Source organism: Nelusetta ayraudi, unplaced genomic scaffold (genome assembly GCF_046127955.1).
Source record: "Nelusetta ayraudi isolate G7.1 ecotype Tasmania unplaced genomic scaffold, CSIRO-AGI_Nayr_v1 ptg000013l, whole genome shotgun sequence".
Lineage (NCBI taxonomy): Eukaryota > Metazoa > Chordata > Actinopteri > Tetraodontiformes > Monacanthidae > Nelusetta > Nelusetta ayraudi.
In genome coordinates, this window is record NW_027466063.1 from 1,770,453 (window position 1) to 1,789,973 (window position 19,521).

The window sequence follows — 19,521 nt, forward strand, 5'->3', positions numbered from 1 at the left end:
AATGGAATAGATCTATATAGCTCTTTTCAGGGCACCCAGAGCGCTTTACATTCAAGCCATTATTCATTCACACTGGTGGTGCTAAGCTACATGTGTAGCCACAGCTGCCCTGGGGCAGACTGGCCACCACCCAACATTCACTCACATTCATACGAGGCAATATGGGTTAAGTGTTTTGCCCAAGGACACAATGACAGACTGGCATGGAGCAGGATTTGAACCGCCAACCTTTTGGTTATTTGATAACCCGCTCTACCTATAACGCTACAGTCGTACAGTATTTTTTATTATTCATTTATTTTTACTTTACTCACCCACGTGAATGTGTTTTCCTTGTGCCGCCAACAGGGACCCCGGTCAATCGTATTCCCATCATGGCCAAGCAGGTCCTGGATCTGTACATGCTCTACCGGCTGGTGACAGAGAAGGGCGGCCTGGTGGAGGTCATCAACAAGAAACTGTGGAGGGAGATCACCAAGGGACTCAACCTGCCTACCTCAATCACCAGTGCAGCCTTCACCCTCCGCACACAGTCAGTGCCTCCACCACACACACACACGGTTACACAAACCCCCCCACAATGCATGAAAGACGATTGGCTTTTATAACCGGCCTTTGTCTGTACTCGCACTGTAAATTACAAGCTGTGGGAACTGGAAAATTCCAGCGGTTGTATTAATGATGTTGTCCTAATTGATGTTTTCATGCCACACACACACGACCAGTGACACCTGTCCTAATTGTTTTGCTGTTTTGGCAGCATTTGTTCGCCACACCTGACTCTGTAGCCTTTTCTGATCAGCCGAGCAGCCGTTTCAACAACTAATTAGCCTCGGTGTTCCGAGCTGCTTCCTGTGGTTGCTTCAGATGGCTGCGCAACTCTCACTCATAATTGGCTGCAGGGCTTTATATTGCTCTATCAAGGAGGGAACTAGGAATTTCAAAGCCATGTAGAGAGCTTCTCCATTAAAAAAAGCTGTCACGTTTTCTTTCTCTTTTGTTTTCAGTTTTACTTCGAGGCTAAATTATCCACCGTTACGACAAAACTAATAGACAAATGTTTGACAATCAGATAATCAGAGCATCTAAAATCTTAATTTCCAGTTTAACTTTGTCTCACGTGTTTCAGTCTCATCGGTCTTCAGTACAACCAATTCCTTCCTGCATATTAGTACAACTGTGCTTTTTAATTTATTTTATTTCATTCTGCCTTCCCCAGATACATGAAGTACTTGTATCCGTATGAATGTGACAAGAGGGGTCTGAGCAACCCCAACGAGCTCCAAGCGGCCATCGACAGCAACAGGCGCGAGGGCCGGCGGCAGAGCTTCGGCAGTTCCCTCTTCACCTACTCGCCCAACGGGACCCCCACCATGCTGTCGTCGCCCAAGCTCCCCGCGCCGACGGTGCTGCCAATGGGCACCAATGGGGCCTCGCTGACGCCCACCCACAAGATCAAGAAAGGTGAGAGCGCCGCGTGATGACCAAGAGACGTCCGGCTGTTTCCGTCGCTGTGTTTCGCTCTCTGACTCATTGACCCTCTGACTCTCTGACTCGTTGACTCTCTGACTATGTGCTCCCTGGCTGTCTGATTCTCTGATTCTCTGACTTTTTGACTTTCTTTCTCTTTGATTCTCTGACTCTCTGACGCTATGCTATCTAACTCTCTGTTCTCTCTTCCCTCTCCGTGCCGTCCGGTGAGAAGAGGAGGGAGTCCACCCGCATCCCGGGGTCAGCATCGCCCGTCTGCCCGTGGGGGCCCTGGCCGGCCACTCGGTGGCGGCTGTGCAGGCGGCCGCAGCTCAGGCGGCCATGGCGGCTCAGGTGGCGGCTCTGGAGCAGCTGCGGGACAAGTTGGAGGCCGGCGAGCCGCCGGAGAAGAAGATGGCGCTGCCGGCCGAGGAGCATCACCGGCTGCTGCAGAGAGCGCTGCAACACAACCTGCTGGCCATGACCGCCCAGCTGCCCATGAACATCCGCATCAACAACCAAGGTACGAGGAAACTGGTCGAAAAGACGCACAACACAGCTGCGTGGACGGTTGTACAAATTTTACGACAACATTGTGTAATTCCCGGGGACTTCGGCACCTTACATCTGAGTCTGCAGAGCTTCTTAGACCCTGAAATTCTAATAAAATGCAGTAAATTGTTTACTAATGACACCCACGCCTGAGGCTGTTCTATCTAATGTTTGACAAGATCGTGAACCCCCACCCCTCTCCTTCCTTCTCTTTCAACGGTTGAGCCTTTTTAAGGATGCGCCTCTTGTACTTAATCACAATGATGTGTCTGTTGGAAACAAACCTGTTTACCTGCAGGGTGTTCCAAACAGAGCTGAAAGCATTTGTTGGTCTTTGGCTGCCAGTGTTTATTTGTGTCGAGGTGACAGCCCTCTCAAAGAACTCGGTGTTGCCTTTATTGTCATTGTGCTTTCAGAACAACAGCATTTAGAGTGCAACTCCTTGGGTATAAAAAAATGAAAGGTACACAGTAAAATACACTCATTTAAAAAGTCACACTTTAAAGTGCAGGATTTAAAGCGCGGTGCGTTCAGGTGCTCGTGTACAAGTGAGGTGGCAGGTTAGTGTTTATTTAATGTAGTTATGGCATGTTTGTGGGCCTGAAGGGTCTGGATTTGATGAACCTGTATCGCCTGCCAGAAGGGGAACGGTTCAAACAGATGATGGCTGGGGTGTGTAATGTCCGGGATGTTTTTTTGCTCTTGAGAGAACGCAGCTGTTGCAATGTCTGGCAGAGAGGGGAGGGGCGAACAATTATTTTTTTTTCTGCTGTTTTAATGACTCTGGAGAACTTTAAACATGGGTGAAAAAGAGGCTACCTGAAGAAACCAGGAAAATCCATATTGACGTAACTGGCCTAAAAAAAGAAAAAGCGTGTTCTTCAGAGAGACTTAATTTCCCATAAAAGGAGCACCAGTGTGACCTCATTGTCGGTGCTCCAGGCGCTCGTCTCCTCTGGGGTCCCCATCCAACGTGTCATCGTCGGTTATCAGCGCGCAAACATCTGCTGTGGGCATAGTTGGGGGATTTTTACATTCCATTGTTCTGCTCCAGAACCAACAACAAGCTGGCTCTTCAGACATTGTTTAGCCTTCCTGGCAGTTTTTAGTTTTTCACACATTCTTGTTTAAGTCAACTTGCCACAAACCACAGCGCCCTGCTGCGAGGAAACAGGCATCTGTGTTCACCCCCTTCTCCCCAGTAGAGGCAGATGCACGCACGTACACACACACGTGCACACTCAACATGTATGTACAACTACATGAGAAGAAGGATTTCCCCCCCTTCTCTCTTTTCTCATGATAAATACATTCCAGATGATAATCTGGATGATTGCAGATCGTAGTTGAGCAAAGTTGAGAATTTATTCCTTTTTTTTTTTTTAGGTTTGTTGTTGGGTGTTGGGTGTGGGATTATGGTAATTAAAGGCAGAGTTCACTCAAACTGAAATTCAACCTGTTGACTACCCACTACTTGGTTGATGTTCTGCTCTATATATATATTATAGCTAGGAAAAATCCCTGACCTCATTGTGGCAACTTTATGAGAAATTGTCTTGTTTGATGCGGTGAAGGCACAAGCAGTTTTGATGCTTTCTTTGTGCATGAGCGCTTTTGATAATTCTTGCCACTCTCTGTGCATTTCCTCCTCATAGAGAGCAGACAGGATTCGGCTGTGAATCTCACCACATCCACCAATGGTACCAGCAGCATCAGCATGTCAGTGGAGCTCAACGGAGTGGTGTACACCGGTGGGTATCACCGACAGGAAGTCGAAACGATGTCTTCCTTGAACATTCTGTGTCACTCTGAGAGGAAAGTGAAACTTAGTGAGGGGAAACTGCGGAGCTCATCAAAGGAATGCATTTTATCATTAAAACGTCCACCATTACAAAATAATGTGATTTTATTTATATATGTAATTAAGAAGTCATTGGACAGAAATGTAAAAAAAAAAAAAAAAAAAAGAGGAATTTGTTGGTGAGTCGAGCAGCTGGATTTCCTGGCTCTGCTGAGACTGACTAAGTATATTTCTGTAAATGTTAGTCAGGTTTTAACCATCAATGTATTACATCAAAGTAAACCGATTTTTCCTAGTGGCCACTCGAGGTACTGCAGCAATAAAATCCCATGGGCCCAAAAAGCATTTTTCCCCTAGACCGCAATACAAAAACAATGGTTTTAACATGAAAAGGTTTCAGTCAGGGTTAAACAAATTCCTATATCAGTTTTAATCACTTGACAGGTTTATTTAGAGTTTCTTTATTGTCATTTTGCACTCACAACATAATTGTGTTCTAACCTCATTTTAAAATCCCCCTCTTCTCCAGGTGTACTTTTCGCTCAGGCAGCAGCAGGGGCAGCTTTGTCTGGTGCATCTGGATCATTTGTCTCCAACAAGACGGTCAGCGGTCGCGTTGCCTCGCAGCAGCAGCACCTGCAGCAACAGAACACACCTACCTCAAACTCAACCTCCAGCAGCTCGTTGTCTTAACAGACCCCCTCTCCAGCCTTTCCTTCCTTTTTTTTTTTTTTTTAAAGGAGAGCAGATATGCTAAGAAAAGCCAAAAAATCAGCCTCATTTTCTACATAATCTATGCCAAAAAGAGAAGACCCATAAACTGTACAGAGAGGCACAAACTGAAAGTCGCATCACTTGAAGTACACTATCTCAGGTTTTCTCTCACAAACTCACCTCCTCTGTTCTGCATAGCCAAAACGATTTCAGAAAAGAAAAAAAACAACACACAGACACACACATACACATGCGTGCGCGTGCACCAATATCCCAATAGAAAGCCAGTATATGCTAAGCAAGTATGTATGCACAACCTGTGAATTATTTATTTCTGCATATGTGTTCAGGTTATAGGAGAACAAACGAGAAGGTAATAACTGGGAAAGGCATTGCACTGTTTACACACAAACACAGCTACTGATTACAGTGACGTTTATCCTCTAGCGGAGTTTTTTTTTATTTTATTTTATTTTTATTTTATCTTGTCATTATTATTATCATTATTGTTCTTTCTCTTTATTGTGTTTTATCATTTAGATTATTAACAATCCTCTTGCTGCAGGTAAAAAAAAAATCTATATATATTTAGAATTCTATCGAATAAGATAATATGAATATACTCTATTTTTAATCAGATAAAAGCTTTAAAAGGTATATGTTGTTTCTTCAGGGCATAATAACAATGTGATGCTGTGACCTCGTTGTGTGTGGATCTAAAATGACGGGCCGCTTTTTTTTTGGCTCCGCGTGCGAAGAGGGCGGTGGCGACAAATGCGATGCGGTCCGCATCTCAACATTTATTTCACGCGTATCGACCGCTATTGAACGGAGATCAGGGGCCACGCGGCCGCCGTCCCGCCACTGGCTAATGTTTAATCGGAACCCCTTCACCTGTTTGTTGATACGAGGCCAGTTCAATGTCGAGGCTGCATTTGCTCTGTTGGGGCCTCAGCACGGTTGTTTCTCAATCCTGAGGTCTGGTGTGTGTGTGTGTGTGTATGTGTGTGTGTGTCTGGTGTGTGTGTGTGTGTGTGTGTGTGTGTGTGTGTGTGTGTGTGTGTGTGTGTGTGTGTGTGTGTGTGTGTGTGTGTGTGTGTGTGAGAGAGTCTGTCCAGGGGGGTCGTCGTTGCCACTCCCAACCCCCAAATCCCACCACCCCACTCTCGCTGCACCTCAACACGCTGGACGTTCTGAGCCTCTGCGGCCTCCACACCCACACTTCCTGTTTATGAATAACGCAGGGTTTTTGTTTTTTTTGTTTTTTGTTGGACTTTTCTCAGGTGTCCGTCAGCTCCACGCTTTGTAAAATACCTTGGCTGTGCTTTGATTATACCTCCTCTGGTGAAGTGGTTGTCTTAAGGTCAGAGACGTGCCCCTGTTTGAATGAAAGAAAACCCCTCAGTGATCCAGGAGTGGAGCAGTAGGACTCCCGGCGGCGGCAGAGGGGGTTAAATTCTCACCAGTTGTGTTTCCACCCAGTCTCACACAAGGACAATCAGGTTTAGAAGGACCTTATTTTCGGCTTCATATCTGACCTTTTGATTATTCTTTTTTGTTTTCAATTAAGGATTAGAGATTAGAGAGTTTCCCTTTTAGCTTTTGTGGCTTGCATGTCTTAGTGCTTCTTCTGAACCAAGTGCTTCTTATTCTGTGCCGTGGCAGCGGGGGGAGGGGAAGGGGGGGACAGAATGTCTCATGTTTTTTTGGGTTTTTTTCAATGTTGCTTTATCGGGGGCTTTTTGACAGTGTGAGCTCAGCGCTAATCTGCAGCATATGCGTAAAACAAAAAAACAAAAAATAAATAAACACTTGTTTATTTTAAAAAGAAAAAAAAAAGGAAAAAGGTGAATCAGCCCGAGTGGAGATATCGTATCATTTATGGCTCAAGTTGCGTCTCAATTTTGAAGGAGATCAGCCGTTTCAGCTTTGTGAACTTTAACCTGTGTTGTACCTCTCTGGACCTTTTCTCTGCTGTTAAAGATTGTTACTCAAGCCTCCCCACCCCCTCCCTCCACAGAGCGGCCTCGTTCCTACTGAGGATAGGAAGTCAGCCGGGCTTTTGAATGTAGGTTCTGTTCCGAAGGCCTTAACGCAGCGTGACACAAGGCAGCGGAGTGAGCGGCACCTCCGCCTAATCACTCTTTACTGCTCAGTCAAATACGGCCAGATGGCCGTCGCAGCTTTGATTCCAGACTCGCTCCTCGGTGGGAAGTCGGCCACCCGCTGCTAAACAAACACTGGTCGTATTTTTTTTTTATTTTTTATTTTTTTGGTGCGGCGCTTCTAAGCGCTTGCACCGCCATTTTTCTTTTCTTTTTTCTTGAACAGGTTAATTAGACGATGCACGACTCTTGACACTAAGGAGAGGCTCGATTTTCACGGTTCGGCTGCAGCAATGAAGTACACAAGCGAGAGCAGCACCTCCGGCCTCTGAAAAGGGAAACCAAATGCAGAAGTGCCTTCAGCGTGTGCACTTCCTGACGTCCAGCAGAGGGCAAAACACGTTGGTTTCATGAAGAAGTGCGTCGTTAGCGAGACGGCGGCGACCTTGTTTCTCGGTTACCTCAGTATTCCCCTCCTCTCTCGTGTTGCTCTCACAGTCTCAGCCGCTGGCTCGTGGTCTTGGTCAACACGGTTTGAATGCCACGCTGTGCGTTACGCCTGCGTTCGGAGCGCATTGAGCAGGGCGCGGGGTTAGGCTGCGGCCTTGGGATCGTCATCACGACGGTGATGTTGAGTCCGGTTGCAGCGATATGTGGCTGTTTTGTGGATTCCCAGCTTTAATTCCAAACTCCCTTCACTCAAAGCGCCGGGTTTGATTGGCTTCTTGTTTGGCTACGTTTGGCTTTGCATGTGTGTTTTCTGTCCAAGAGTCCAGAAGCAGACTGGAATAATGAGTTCTAGTTTAAATTCAATCATATTTTTGCTCTGCAGCATACAAATCATGTTAAAGGTTGTCTTTGTATTCACCTCAGCATTTCTCAGCCGGTCTAGTCATCTGTACACAGCAACGTTTTTGTCCTTAAACACTGCTTCAACGCAGCACATGGAACTTTTTTTTTTTCTTTAATCTTCTCTATAACTAAACTCCAGTCATTATGAGATTACGGCTTTTCAGCCTGCAGCCTTAAATAACTGGAAGGTAAAAACTCACCAGATTCCATGGAACAGACGCACAAAATATGGTAGTTTCATCATGAAGAACTTTGTCATTTAGAGACAAGCCTGTTGATTACAGTCATTGTTTTTTTTCTCTCTCTCTCTTGATTCACTGTGCAGCTGTCATCTTTACGCTTTCAATATGAATTCCATCATTGTAGATTTGGCAGAATTGTTCAAAATACACCACGGTTGTAGAGAATTCTTGGGCACAGTATTAACTCCCTTTCATTTATATGTCTTGGCTTTTGAAAATAGGTCAGTGAAGAGGTTTATGAAGTGAACAATCATGGAACAAATTAAGATACAGGCGTTATCTCCGCCGTCATCTCTTTTACCAACATAGCTTAGAGTAGAAGCTATTTATTTCCTATTTATACTGCACAGTTTGCGAAGAATTCTTCGAGCGTTGAAATACAATTGTCTAGCGGGTCCCGGTGACAACGCCAGTCTCTGTTTTGAGACCCTGGGTCCGAGTGCTGAACTGCACTTTAGATGCAGTTGTCTTGTTTTCATGCCGCTGCGAACATGATCATCGCGTCCAGCCATCATATGAGGAAGATAAACCAGGCTGGTTCAGTTCAGTTTGTACGGTGACAAACAGCCTGGCGTTGGCCTCCGCGTCTCCTCCTCCCCGCGTGAGTTAACAGATGTCACAGTTGCTGGTTAATGGCTAACAATCAAATAGAGACGCACTGCTGGCTGAAAGCATTGCTTTGCGGGGGGGAAGGGCCACAGGAGATGGCAAGATTCAATCAATACTGATCCCAGGGATCACTATTGCTGTTTTTTGTTTTTTCATGCTTCTTTTAGGATTTGACCCAGTGACCTTTTAGCCCCTGAGGCATCACTCTGGCACCTGTCCCCTTCATTGAATTCATGTACATCGTGTATCTATCGACGACCTCTGTGAGATATTAGCATTTGAATGGCGGAGGCACTGCGGCTCCTTCGGGCTGAGGTGCGCATCGTTTCTAATCACACGGCAGCGACAATCGCAACGCCACCAAACACTCTGACATCGCTAAAGATACAATCGAGCCCTGTTTCTACCTCAAGACTGAAGCTGGGGCAGAAACATTTGCTTCAGACCGTTGAAGGTTCTTGCAGGAAAGTAGTTGATGGTTTATTTAATAAGAAAAGAAAAGAAACAAACTGCAATCAGACGGCAGACAATCAAATGTCAGAGTTGTAACGTGACTGTCAGATTCAACTGATTCCAGTTTTAGAGGCAGGCGAAGGATTCAGCTCAACAGCTTTACCGAGAGCTCCCCCCGGTGGAAGGTTTGGTCGTTATGCACAATCAAGTTCGAGTCTCGACACGTTAATGCAAAATTCAGACCTCAGGTGGAAAATAATCAATTAATATTTATTTAAAGGAGATAAAAAAAATATATATATATATTAAGAGTTCATATTTTTTAGATTTCAATATTTCAAAGACTGATTTACAGGTAAGGGACAAAGCATATCAAAGAAAGTTGAAGAGAAGCCAAAACTCATTCACTCACACAATACAAAAAAAAAAAAAAAAATCTTCATCTGTCCTTTTTGTCAGTTTTTCTGCAACTGTAGTAAGGATTTGTTCCCACATCTGTTCTCTCTTATTAAAGCATTACAGAAATGTAGCTCTGGAAAACTGTAAAGTCATTAAACTGTAGCTCCGTGAATGAAGCCAGAGGCTCCTCTGGTTTTTCGTAATCATTTTTACAGACTTCGCTTCAGTCTGCTATTTATTCAGGATCTCAGTCCACTGCACGTATTTCTCTGTGGCAGGAAAGTTGGGGTCTTATCAATAGGTTAACGGCTCCGACAGGAGCTGCACTCGGTTTTTTATTAGTTCTCAGTCACATTTTCATGTCAAAGCAACTTTTTTTTTTTGTTTTTTGTTTTTTGTTTCTTCAAGTCAAAAGCTCAAATGTATTTAATCTGTCTACTTGTGAAGGGTATAGATTTACTGTTTACAGGAAGACTGACTCGCTTGGACAAATTTCCTCTCCTTGCAAAAACATGTCATTTTATCCAGGATTGTGATTTCCCAGAGAATCATCATTCAAGCATCATGCTTTCCTCAGGACTTCCACTCATCACAAACTCGGAGTCTGTGTCCAACCTGCTTGTTTGTTTGTTTCAAAATGTAAAACTATCGGTGGAATGTTGCTGCTTTTGACTCTCGCTGCAGCTTCAGAAACCTTGTGAAATCTAACTAGGCCCAGAGTGTCCTCAGCAGAAAACAAAGCGTATCCCGCAGACACGGAAAACTGCTGTGACATTTTGAGGTCTCATCGCGTGAGCTTGGGGGGCTTCTGGCTGGACTTCACCACTGAATTTATCTCTGTCAGGTGGACTGTGGAAAAATGAAATGATGAGAAATAACAAGATGCCTTCTGCTGTGACAATTGTTGTATGGATTATCTGTATTACTAAAATTCATTTAATAGAATATTTCTGGAAAAAAAAACTTTTTAGGGCTGTGAATTATATCAGGTTATTTTGTTTTTATTTTTGTGCTCTTTTCTTTCATTTCCTGGATTTGCTGTAGCAACCTCAGCACACAAGAGATTAAATTTAGAGCAGATTTATTGATATAGCGAGTATATTAATAATTGTTATTTTAGGAGAGCATGTGATGTGTGGGGGGAAGGGGGGTGGGTCGCGGGGCATGGGGTCTTCATGTGTCTTCAAGTTATCTTTCGAAGTGAAACAAGGCTCTTGTCTTTTACATCTTCTCAGGAAAATCTACCTCTACCTCCAGTATGATGCATCTAACACAGCAAGGGCTCAAGTTACAGTTATGTGGGTACAAAACGAGGGCATGAGGGTGGGCACCAGGGTCCGAAATGAACTTCAGCGTACCAGTTCGGTACTTCAGCTTTAGCGTTTAATCTCACGCCACACAACATCGTGTGCAAGTGTTTTTCTGTACGTCAAACACAAACCTGTGGGATATAAATACACAGCGATTCATCCTGTCGGTGGACTCAGGTTCATTTTGGACATTGGGATGCTTTCTCCATTTATCTCTCTGTGCTACAGCTTTGTAACAATTCTGCTGTTTTAGTTCGTAAAAGCATCAACAACAGGGAAACTCCAGCTCAACAGCAAACTACTACTTGTACTACATCATGTACTGCTTCTAGTACCACTGTTAGTACTGCAAGTTTATATTTTATTTTTCAGTCTGTTCTATTATTGTGTGCTTCTTCATCCTTTTTTTTTCTTTTTTTTTTTCTATAAGTGATCACATTTTATTGATGGATGGGATGTTTCCCTGTAACCACACTGAAGTGGCGGTGGGCAATGCAACTATTTTTATTTTGTGTTCTTTTTTTTTTTCTTTGTTTCTGAATGGTGAAGAGATATTCTTGCCTATTTACTCATTCTGTGTTTGTGTGAATACTTTTATTTTGAATCTGAAATTAATAAAATATCACCTTTCTCAACCGACAATCCTTATAAGTAATTTGTCTGGGGAAGGGGAGTGTCAGTACATTTTATTTATTGATAAAAAATTCTCTTTGCAATAGAATGCAATCGTTCAATGTTAAATACTCAAATGCTACGTAAATGTTACATTTTACTACGCTTTACCACTAGGCGGCTCTGAACCTGCAGGATATTAGCTCAGTCATCATCTTATTTACACTATTGGATCTCACTTTATTAATTTATTTTCTCTATATAAATATACACATCATACATACATACATACATACACATATGCGTGTGTGCTCTTGCGCGCGCGCGTCAGTTTATGTATTATGTATATACTATAGTCAGTCTTTTAATATACAATCCACCCAGGTTCCTCATAATGCAACGTGACTCTCGTCTCACGTTGACTGCAGACTTTTCCGAAGCACCGCCCAATTGCAGCGTCTAGAGCTGGGGACCTATCGCGGCCCGGCAAATTTAAAAAACACACGAAATAATTCGAGAACGCCCGGGATAGACCGCGCCCACTTTTACAGGTCGGCCATTCTGCTAAATCCCGCCCCATTCCAATTTTCATTGGCCATGGCGGCTTCCTCCTGATGCTTGATTGGTCAGATTATGGGTCAGTGTAAGAGCTAGCCAATCATGTACATAGAACGACCTCTTTCTCATCAAAGCTGGAAACTGCCTCGTAGGGGAGACACGAAAATAAAGCCGTGTTCGTTTTTACCACCATTGGGAAATAGTTAATGACCATAAAGGAAGGAGCCTACTCAAAAGCAACAATGAGACTACGGTCTCAAAAAAACATCACAGCTGGCGTCGAGACGCCGAAGAGCAGCCGCCGACAGACCAGTGAAACACCGAAACAACCGCGAGTGAAGCTACCGGTCGCTGAAAGCCCGCTTCAGCCACAGGTAACAAAAGACGACGTGAAGAAATTGATGATTGCGTGGATGTGGTTGGCAGTTGTTTCTAGATATGCAGTATTTGTGTGTCTTTGAACACGTTTCCCGCATCTCTAGTGTGATTTTCCGGTGAGCCATAACCGCCACATAACAACAAACAGTGGCTGTCTTTGGCGACTCTCTTGTTTTATGGCCAGTACAACAAAAACAATTGGACTTTTTAAAGCTCGATATTGGCCTTCCATTATTGTCCATTAACCAAGTTCCATTGACTTCAACTTCAAGTCCAAGTCAGCAGGAAGATCCTGGTGTTACAGTGAGTTTCGTCTGACTGTCTGCCTGGTGCTACCTACGGTAGCCAATTAGGGACATATGTCCTTCGTAGTCTGTGTTTCGTTTCCCTACTTTTAACTATAAGCCATCTTATTGCACTTCCGCCAGGATTCTGACATTAAAGCAACCGATAACGCGAAAGAGCCCCGGTCTGACCAATGGTGTCGGATTTAAGAGGCTTTGCCAGTTTCGTCCTCCCCGAAACAGAAGCTTGCAGCGAAGACTTGCTAAATGACTAGCTTGAGTTGGTTGTGTTCGTTTTAAACACCGCCATTCTAGATGAGTTCTCTACACGGGGCTCCGTTAAGTCTTCATCCGTAACGCCTTCTTGGTGTTTGGGGGCTGAGTAAAACATGAAGAACGCTAGGAAGTCTAGAAAAAAACAGGGTGACGGTGGCATGGGAGTGGGTTTAAAGGTACGCCCGTCTTATATTAATCAAAAACGTGTGTACTGTGTGTAGTCTGCTGATTAGTTGACTGTAAACGATGAAAATGAAGCCAATGTCAAAGCATTGACATCAAAACAAGTCATTTTAAAAGTCATACTCATCGTAGTCTAATCTGCTTCCCCCCTTTAAACCCTGGATCATAAGAGGCTAATAACAGTCTGTCCTGTCGAGTCTTAGCATTGCTCACTTATTCATTCCTCTGACACTGGAAAACATCTTGTTCTAGTGTGGAAGCTTTTTTTTTTTTTTTTTCTTGATCAGATGTTTTCTGCGGCCGTGCTGCCTGTGATGCATCATTTTTAGGTCTGCGTGACGTGACGTCTGAGCACCAGTGGATTAAACCGTCCAGCCCAGTTAGTTGCACAGGGATGGTGGGAGGCGGGGTGGAGGGTCGCAGAGGAAGTAGGTCATTAGGACACTTACAGGCATCCTATTTACTCTCCAGCTGGAGTCACATGTGGCCATTCCTCATCCATTATGAGGGCAGTAGTGGACACAATGAGAAGGTTCGGTGTCGCAGGCTTCAACAGGGACGGCGAGACATAAAATAACAGTGGACAGAATGGTGCAAGATAGATGCTTTTTTTCCCCCCCAAGTGTGTCCTGTGAAGCTGCTTCATCAAGATTGCACGCAATCGAAAACATTCTCTCACATGATTGGTAGAGTTCAGGGGTGGGCAAACTTTTTGATTGGTGGGCCATAAGTCCATTCTAGTATTTTACCTTAAACCCTCTTTGACACTGCCAGATTACACTTGTAGGACTCGTGTACTCATGTAAATCATTATCTTGAGAAATGATGGGAAGTGGCATTCACTTCAGGATGATTTTTAACTATTTTACATCCAAAAATCTTTGCTTCCTCTTTGTGACACCGAGCATCACTGGTTGGACTTTGGAGGGTCACATCACCAAATGACACAATATTTCCTCTTCGATTGCACAGAATGAGGAAGCCTCGGGTGGTGAGACACATCAATCACCCGTTGAGATGCCCAAGGTGACCAGGCGGCTCCTGCCTGCTCGCCGACTGCGGAAAAGAGCCATGGCGGTTGAAGACAGAGATAGCGGTGAGTTTACCCTTATGGACTTTGTCTTCTGATTTATACAAGATGTGTTTTTTTTTTCTGCTCATCAGTTAGAAAATAATTTGGTCTCTTTTTCTCTGCTTTAGATTTGGCCTTTCAGACTCCTGCCAGGCCAGTCATGCGTCCCAAGCACGTCCTGTCGGAGATTGACCGCATGACTCCTCGAAATACAACAGCCCGAAACATCTACTCACCCATTGTGCGATTTGTCACGCCCAGCAAAGAGAGTTCGTACAGCAGCTGTCTTCTGTCTTCTGTCTCTTCACCACTGTGTTTTCAATAATGCATGACAAAAAAAAACAAAACAAAGCAAGACATAAGCTACACTGGATAGTGTTTTGTTGACCAGCAGTCCTGATGACATGTCAAATACTTTCTGATCCAAAAATATATTGTGAAACAATTTACTGTAAATATTAACATGTTGTTTTTTTAGGGTTAAACCTTGTTCTGATGTTTCATTAATGGGCTATTTGTTCTTTGTCAGGATCATGAACATGCTCATCATTTTTGATTGATTATAAAGATTTCTGACTGTTTGTCTGGTTTTCTTCCTAATGTCCAGATGTCAAGTTAACAGAGACTGGAGGCGTGTTGATGAGCCCAGAACAATGTGTGTTTGGTTATGGTTCCATTGACCTTCTGGGCGGAGACGAGGAAGAAGACGTCTTCAACCCGTAAGTGTGCCAGCATTAATAATATTATAAGACTGTGCTAACATGAACCTGCGACACATTTGGATTGCATGGCAACAACATGCAGGTTAATGAATAACTTGTTATTAAAGCAAATATGTGAAAAAAATATGTATTCCACCTGGTTTGGCATTTCTTTATTCCGGGTGCTTCCATCCTTTTTGTCTTTATTTAGCTTGAGGTTCATCAAGAACATACCGTCACAGTCTGACTGCGTCCGACCAGCTCCACGAGACATTCCCCCCAAGACCAGGAGCACCCCAGAGCCCACGCTGGTGGTCGACCTGGTGAGTGTTTGCAGCGGCGCCTCAAGGCACCTCACACTTGCAGTGACATCACATGTTGATGAGTTCTCAGCCAGCGGTGGCAGAGCAGGTCCCTCCACCGTAAAACACCGGGTCTTCCTGCCTGTACTTGTGTTCTTGTGCAACGTTTGCAGTTGTGTGACAAGTATTGTGGTTGTTCTCTTCAAAACTTTAATCGAACAGAGTTGTGTCGTGTGGTTTTTCTTTTCCCACGTTCAGAGCTGTAACAAATTGTGCTGTAGTTGAACACTTTTTTTTTTTCCCCCGTCCTTTTAGGAGGAGACCCTGATGCACAGCTCTCTGAGTGTGATCAGTGAAGCAGAGCACACCTTCCACACTGTGTTCCAGGACCACCAGTATAAGGTAACCAAGAGCCAAAAAAAACCTTTAAACCTGCCAACAATCTGCAACAATACCGGAACAAAGCTATGTTTGCATTCAAGGCTGTATTCATTCAGCATGTTGCAGCACCGGCAACACAGTGAAATTCATGAGCTTCTCAAGTCTCAAGCCCAACAAGAAAGTACACTGACCACTGTCGCACTCGCTTCCATGTTTCTCTCTATCGTCTACTTCCCTGAATTCTGTCGCACTTCATCAATGAGAAGTGGAACACTGATGTTGCGACATCGCTGCCCTCTCCGGCAAACCACCGCCGCCTCGTCTCGGGCCACTTTATAAACACGACCTCTCCTCCTCCACGTCCAGGTCTACATGATCCTCCGACCTCACGTCACAGAGTTCCTGCAGGCCATGGCTAAAACCTACGAGGTGCGTGCTCTCGTCCCGCGTCTGGGTTGACTCCAGAATCATAAAAGAATGCCACATGACATGTTTCTCCCTGCGGCTCAATCCCATGTGTGCTCAGCTGCTGTTTGTCTTCCGCCACAGCTGTTTGTTTACACATGTGCAAAGAAGGAATACGCAGAGAAGATCCTGAACGTCCTGGACCCGCAGAGAAAACTGTTTAGGTAAGTCTCCTCGAGATCTGCTCCGACGACGAGTGCTGCGTCAGATTTATTGCGCTCTGCCTGCAAGTGTTTGCCTGCTGCTGGTCCCAGCTGTGACCCTCAGGACGCTGCGCAGTGTGTTTGCGGTCCCACTTATCAGCCGGTCAGTCCGCGCAGAAACACGACGAGTGAATCTAAAATGTATTTCAACTTGGGAGTAGATCAGAATGTGTATAACGAATGTGGGTAACGACACAGAGACGAGATCCAGCCATGTAGCCGCTTGCTGAATTGTTACAAATGTTGCCGTCGTGTTTTCTGCTGAACTGTGTGTGTGAATTTCACACACAGTCTTGCTTGTTTTTAAGATTCTGTTGATGATGATTAAATGTGCCTTTCACACTGTCGGCGCGAGACCACAGAAATGTTTGCAGAGCTCTAAAAAACAAAATGTCCAATGAGGATGAGCAGATGACTTTGGATCTACATAGGAATGCTGTGCCATTGAGTTGAGAGAGACGCAGCCTTCAGCCTACTGTGTTTCTCCCGCAGGCATCGTCTGTATCAGGAGGATTGCGCCTGCGTTCAGGGCCACTACATCAAAGACCTCAGCATCCTGGGGAGGGACTTGGCCAAGACGGTCGTCCTGGACAACGCCCCCCACACGTACCCCTATCACGTAAGCGCCGCCAAGACGCCCTTTCAAAGTGCAATGTTTCACTGCGACTGCGTCAACGGAGAAAATCGAGCACACCTTCTCTATGTTAATATTCTTATTGTTGGTCCCCCTGCAGCTGATGAACATGATTCCCATTAAGAGCTGGTCCGGGGAGCCAGACGACAGAGAACTCCACAAGCTCATTCCCACTTTGGAGAAGCTCGCAACGGTGGTACGTCTGTTGCATTAGCGATCAGCACAAAACACTTGAAGCTGCACACACTTCCAGGTCCAGGTCATGGGCAAACTACGGCCCAGGGGCCATATGCAGCCCGTTAAGCTTTTTAATCCGGCCCACCGAACTTGAAGAAAATGTATTAATAGTAAGTTACGAAATGGCTGTATTTCTTCCATTTTTTCAGTGCTTTATGAGCAATTTCAATAAAAAGCTAAATACAGTGGGGCTTCAAAGACACATAGTTTGTTGTAACTGATTTTGTTGATTTTCAACTGACAATATAGCACATTTTTCTTCTACATATCCCATAATATATAGTTTCTCCTCCTATGAGATGGGTCACCGAAACACTCCATCCATCTGCTCCTGCTCCGGCCCCTCTGTCACATTTTAGAACTCGTTGTGGCCAACCAGTCAAAACCTTTGCCCACGCCTGCTCTAGTTCCAGTTGTTCTGTCGTTTCAGCCGAACATCTTTTATTTCAGTCTAAATGGCTTTGACAGTTGAAGTGAAACCAACAGCCTCCTGCAGCAGTTGACAGGCAGATGCAGGAGCGAGACGCAGCACGGCACAGAAAACACGGCACACACCTAAATGACTTTATTGGGTTTATGGGAGATTATTTGTCAAAATAGTCAGCACTCGCACATGTCCACTTATTGACAACGTGAGGCGGCGATTCGCTGTTAATTTGTCCCCTAACAGTTCTTGGAAAACAGGAGAGAATGAAGCTCAAAGTTTGTGAGGGTTTGATTCTGTCATTATTGATATTTTATTTTACTATTATTTGAGGGTTTTTTTTTTCTTTTAGGTTTAAGTGTATTTATTTTCATCACGCGCAGCTCACTAACAGGCCCCAATGTTATTGTTTGTTATGTGATACTGCTCTGCAGTGTTTGACATGTAACTAATAACTGAAGTCCCATGAATTCTGCTGTTTTCCTCTTAGTTTCCAGCACAGTGACGGTTGAAGTGACGCTGCTCACATTCAATGAAGGCACCACAGCAAATGTTGTAAAAGAGTTAAAAAAAAAAAAAAAAAACTCCCATTATCGTCGTTCGCACCTTTTGCAAAAAGATATTTCGTGTTTCACTTCCATTGTTTGAGGTACAAATCCAGTTGTTCCAGTTGGTCAGGTTCTTGTATAGTTCCGATCAACACGGAGGTGTCAGTGGTGGATGAAGCTGCTGGTTATCTGCCGCAGCATCTGCCTGCGCTGCGCTCCTTCCTTCCCGCCGCTCCATCGGCTGCTCCCAACGTCTCCCCTCGTGTTTTTTCAGGAGGATTTTCGGGACGTGCTGAAAAAGAGGAAGGATCACTTCCACCGGCTGCTGTCCGAGGACTAACAGGACTCTTCATTCCACCTCCACTACCACCCCCACTTCAATTTATCCACCATTTGTGACTTTCCCAGTTCGTGTACACACTCTCCATGCTTTGGATGAAAGCAGAATCCAGCTGCAATGAGTCGTCGACCCAAAGCGCGTCGGTGGCGCTGCTCACTCTCCCCAGTCCCTCCGGATGACTTAAAGGACAACATGTTGGTATTTCAAACATTCTCCTGGTCGTTCGTCACCCCCACCATGACCCCCGCAACCACCACCCTCCTTCTCCTAGTCTCATTCCACAATGGGGGCCATAAACTGCACCTCAGTGTATGTGTGTAAATATACAGAATGTGACCTTAATAATGATCTTTTTTTATTTTCTTATTTATTATATGCTGCTGATGTTCACTTGTAATCTGTATAGTTTAGATATGACTTTTTAATGCAATAAAATCAACAAAACAGAAAAATAAACTACTCAAAACCTCTTTTACCATGTAGTGTCTCGGGTCTGTGAGAACATGTGTTGTCACTGTGTTTTAGATATTCCATTCAAGAAAGCAGTTGGACTTTTAAGTTGTGTCCTGCCTTTTAAGCAAAAGACAGCCGCCAGCTGTGAATTTCATCAGTTAAGGCACCGCTGGCCACAGCGTGGGATCACATTTGCGGCTCGGCCTCTGACTAATAAGGCTTAACGTGCTGCAGGACCGTGGAGGCTCATCCACTCAGGCTTGAGTGGATGAGTAGAGTTCACCAGTTGTCTTCTCTATCGTAAGTTGCTGTTTATGCAACAGTAATAATGAAACAGACATGTAAATGTGGGTTTTGTTTTAACTTTGTAACCTTGTAAAGATTGTTAATGCTCTAAAACAGTTTAAGTGAAAGTACAACAGTAAAAGTATGTTAAGGGGTCACCAATGTTTTTAGTGATGTGGTGGTTGGTTTCTACTAAATAATAGTTATGGAATGAGCCTGTTGTGATGTCACAAAGGGCACCAATGACTAACCCTATGCCATCACCACATGTTAAAAACGTGATTTTGCAAACCTCCATGGATCAATGTGTACAATAAGGGACCTTATGCTTCAACCTTACTATCACTACTACAATTTGTGGCTACAAAGATTATTGTGGAGCAAATACCTGATCCAGAGCTGTGGACACAGAAGGGAGAAGACAATCGCCGCTTCGTCTAAGACGACGTCATTTGCCATCCTTGCATAAATCACCAAGCACTTACTTTTTTGGATGACGTGCCAGAAGAAAGCAGCGTCCACCTTTAAATGGACACCTCCGGCTCTTCCTCTTGATTCAGCCAAGAGAATAAAGGGAAGACTTGTTTACCCCCATTGGCCTCAGTGCAAAACATTTAGCAGTGGTGAGGTTTAGTTTTCAGGGTAAATGTTTACTGGTCTGTTTGGGCCCAGTGGAGT

The 19,521-nt window shown here is 44.5% G+C and overlaps 2 protein-coding genes across 3 annotated transcripts in view; both read left to right on the forward strand.

Annotated features, from left to right (window-relative positions):
* arid3a (AT-rich interactive domain 3A) overlaps positions 1 to 11,149 on the forward strand; it is a 44,766-nt gene extending 33,617 nt beyond the window's left edge. Inside the window, exons 5-10 of the mRNA XM_076022671.1 lie at positions 349 to 532; positions 1,220 to 1,464; positions 1,706 to 1,993; positions 3,678 to 3,773; positions 4,353 to 9,711; positions 9,939 to 11,149. Of these exons, the coding sequence (XP_075878786.1) occupies positions 349 to 532; positions 1,220 to 1,464; positions 1,706 to 1,993; positions 3,678 to 3,773; positions 4,353 to 4,516 (977 nt within the window). The 3' untranslated portion in view covers positions 4,517 to 9,711; positions 9,939 to 11,149. The remainder of the gene's footprint in view (positions 1 to 348; positions 533 to 1,219; positions 1,465 to 1,705; positions 1,994 to 3,677; positions 3,774 to 4,352; positions 9,712 to 9,938) is intronic.
* Positions 11,150 to 11,813: 664 nt separating this feature from the next.
* ctdspl3 (CTD (carboxy-terminal domain, RNA polymerase II, polypeptide A) small phosphatase like 3) lies at positions 11,814 to 18,575 on the forward strand. Of its 2 annotated transcripts, none has more exons than XM_076022672.1 (11): positions 11,814 to 12,051; positions 13,771 to 13,894; positions 13,999 to 14,139; positions 14,478 to 14,589; positions 14,783 to 14,894; positions 15,189 to 15,275; positions 15,621 to 15,683; positions 15,804 to 15,883; positions 16,415 to 16,541; positions 16,657 to 16,752; positions 18,040 to 18,575. In XM_076022672.1, the coding sequence occupies exons 1-11, from the start codon at positions 11,884 to 11,886 to the stop codon at positions 18,103 to 18,105; spliced, it is 1,176 nt and encodes a 391-aa protein (XP_075878787.1). In that variant the 5' UTR covers positions 11,814 to 11,883; the 3' UTR covers positions 18,106 to 18,575. The 2 variants fall into 2 exon arrangements, with proteins under 2 accessions (XP_075878787.1, XP_075878788.1); XM_076022673.1 differs by lacking the exon at positions 11,814 to 12,051 and adding an exon at positions 12,575 to 12,791.
* The last annotated feature ends 946 nt before the right edge of the window (positions 18,576 to 19,521 follow it).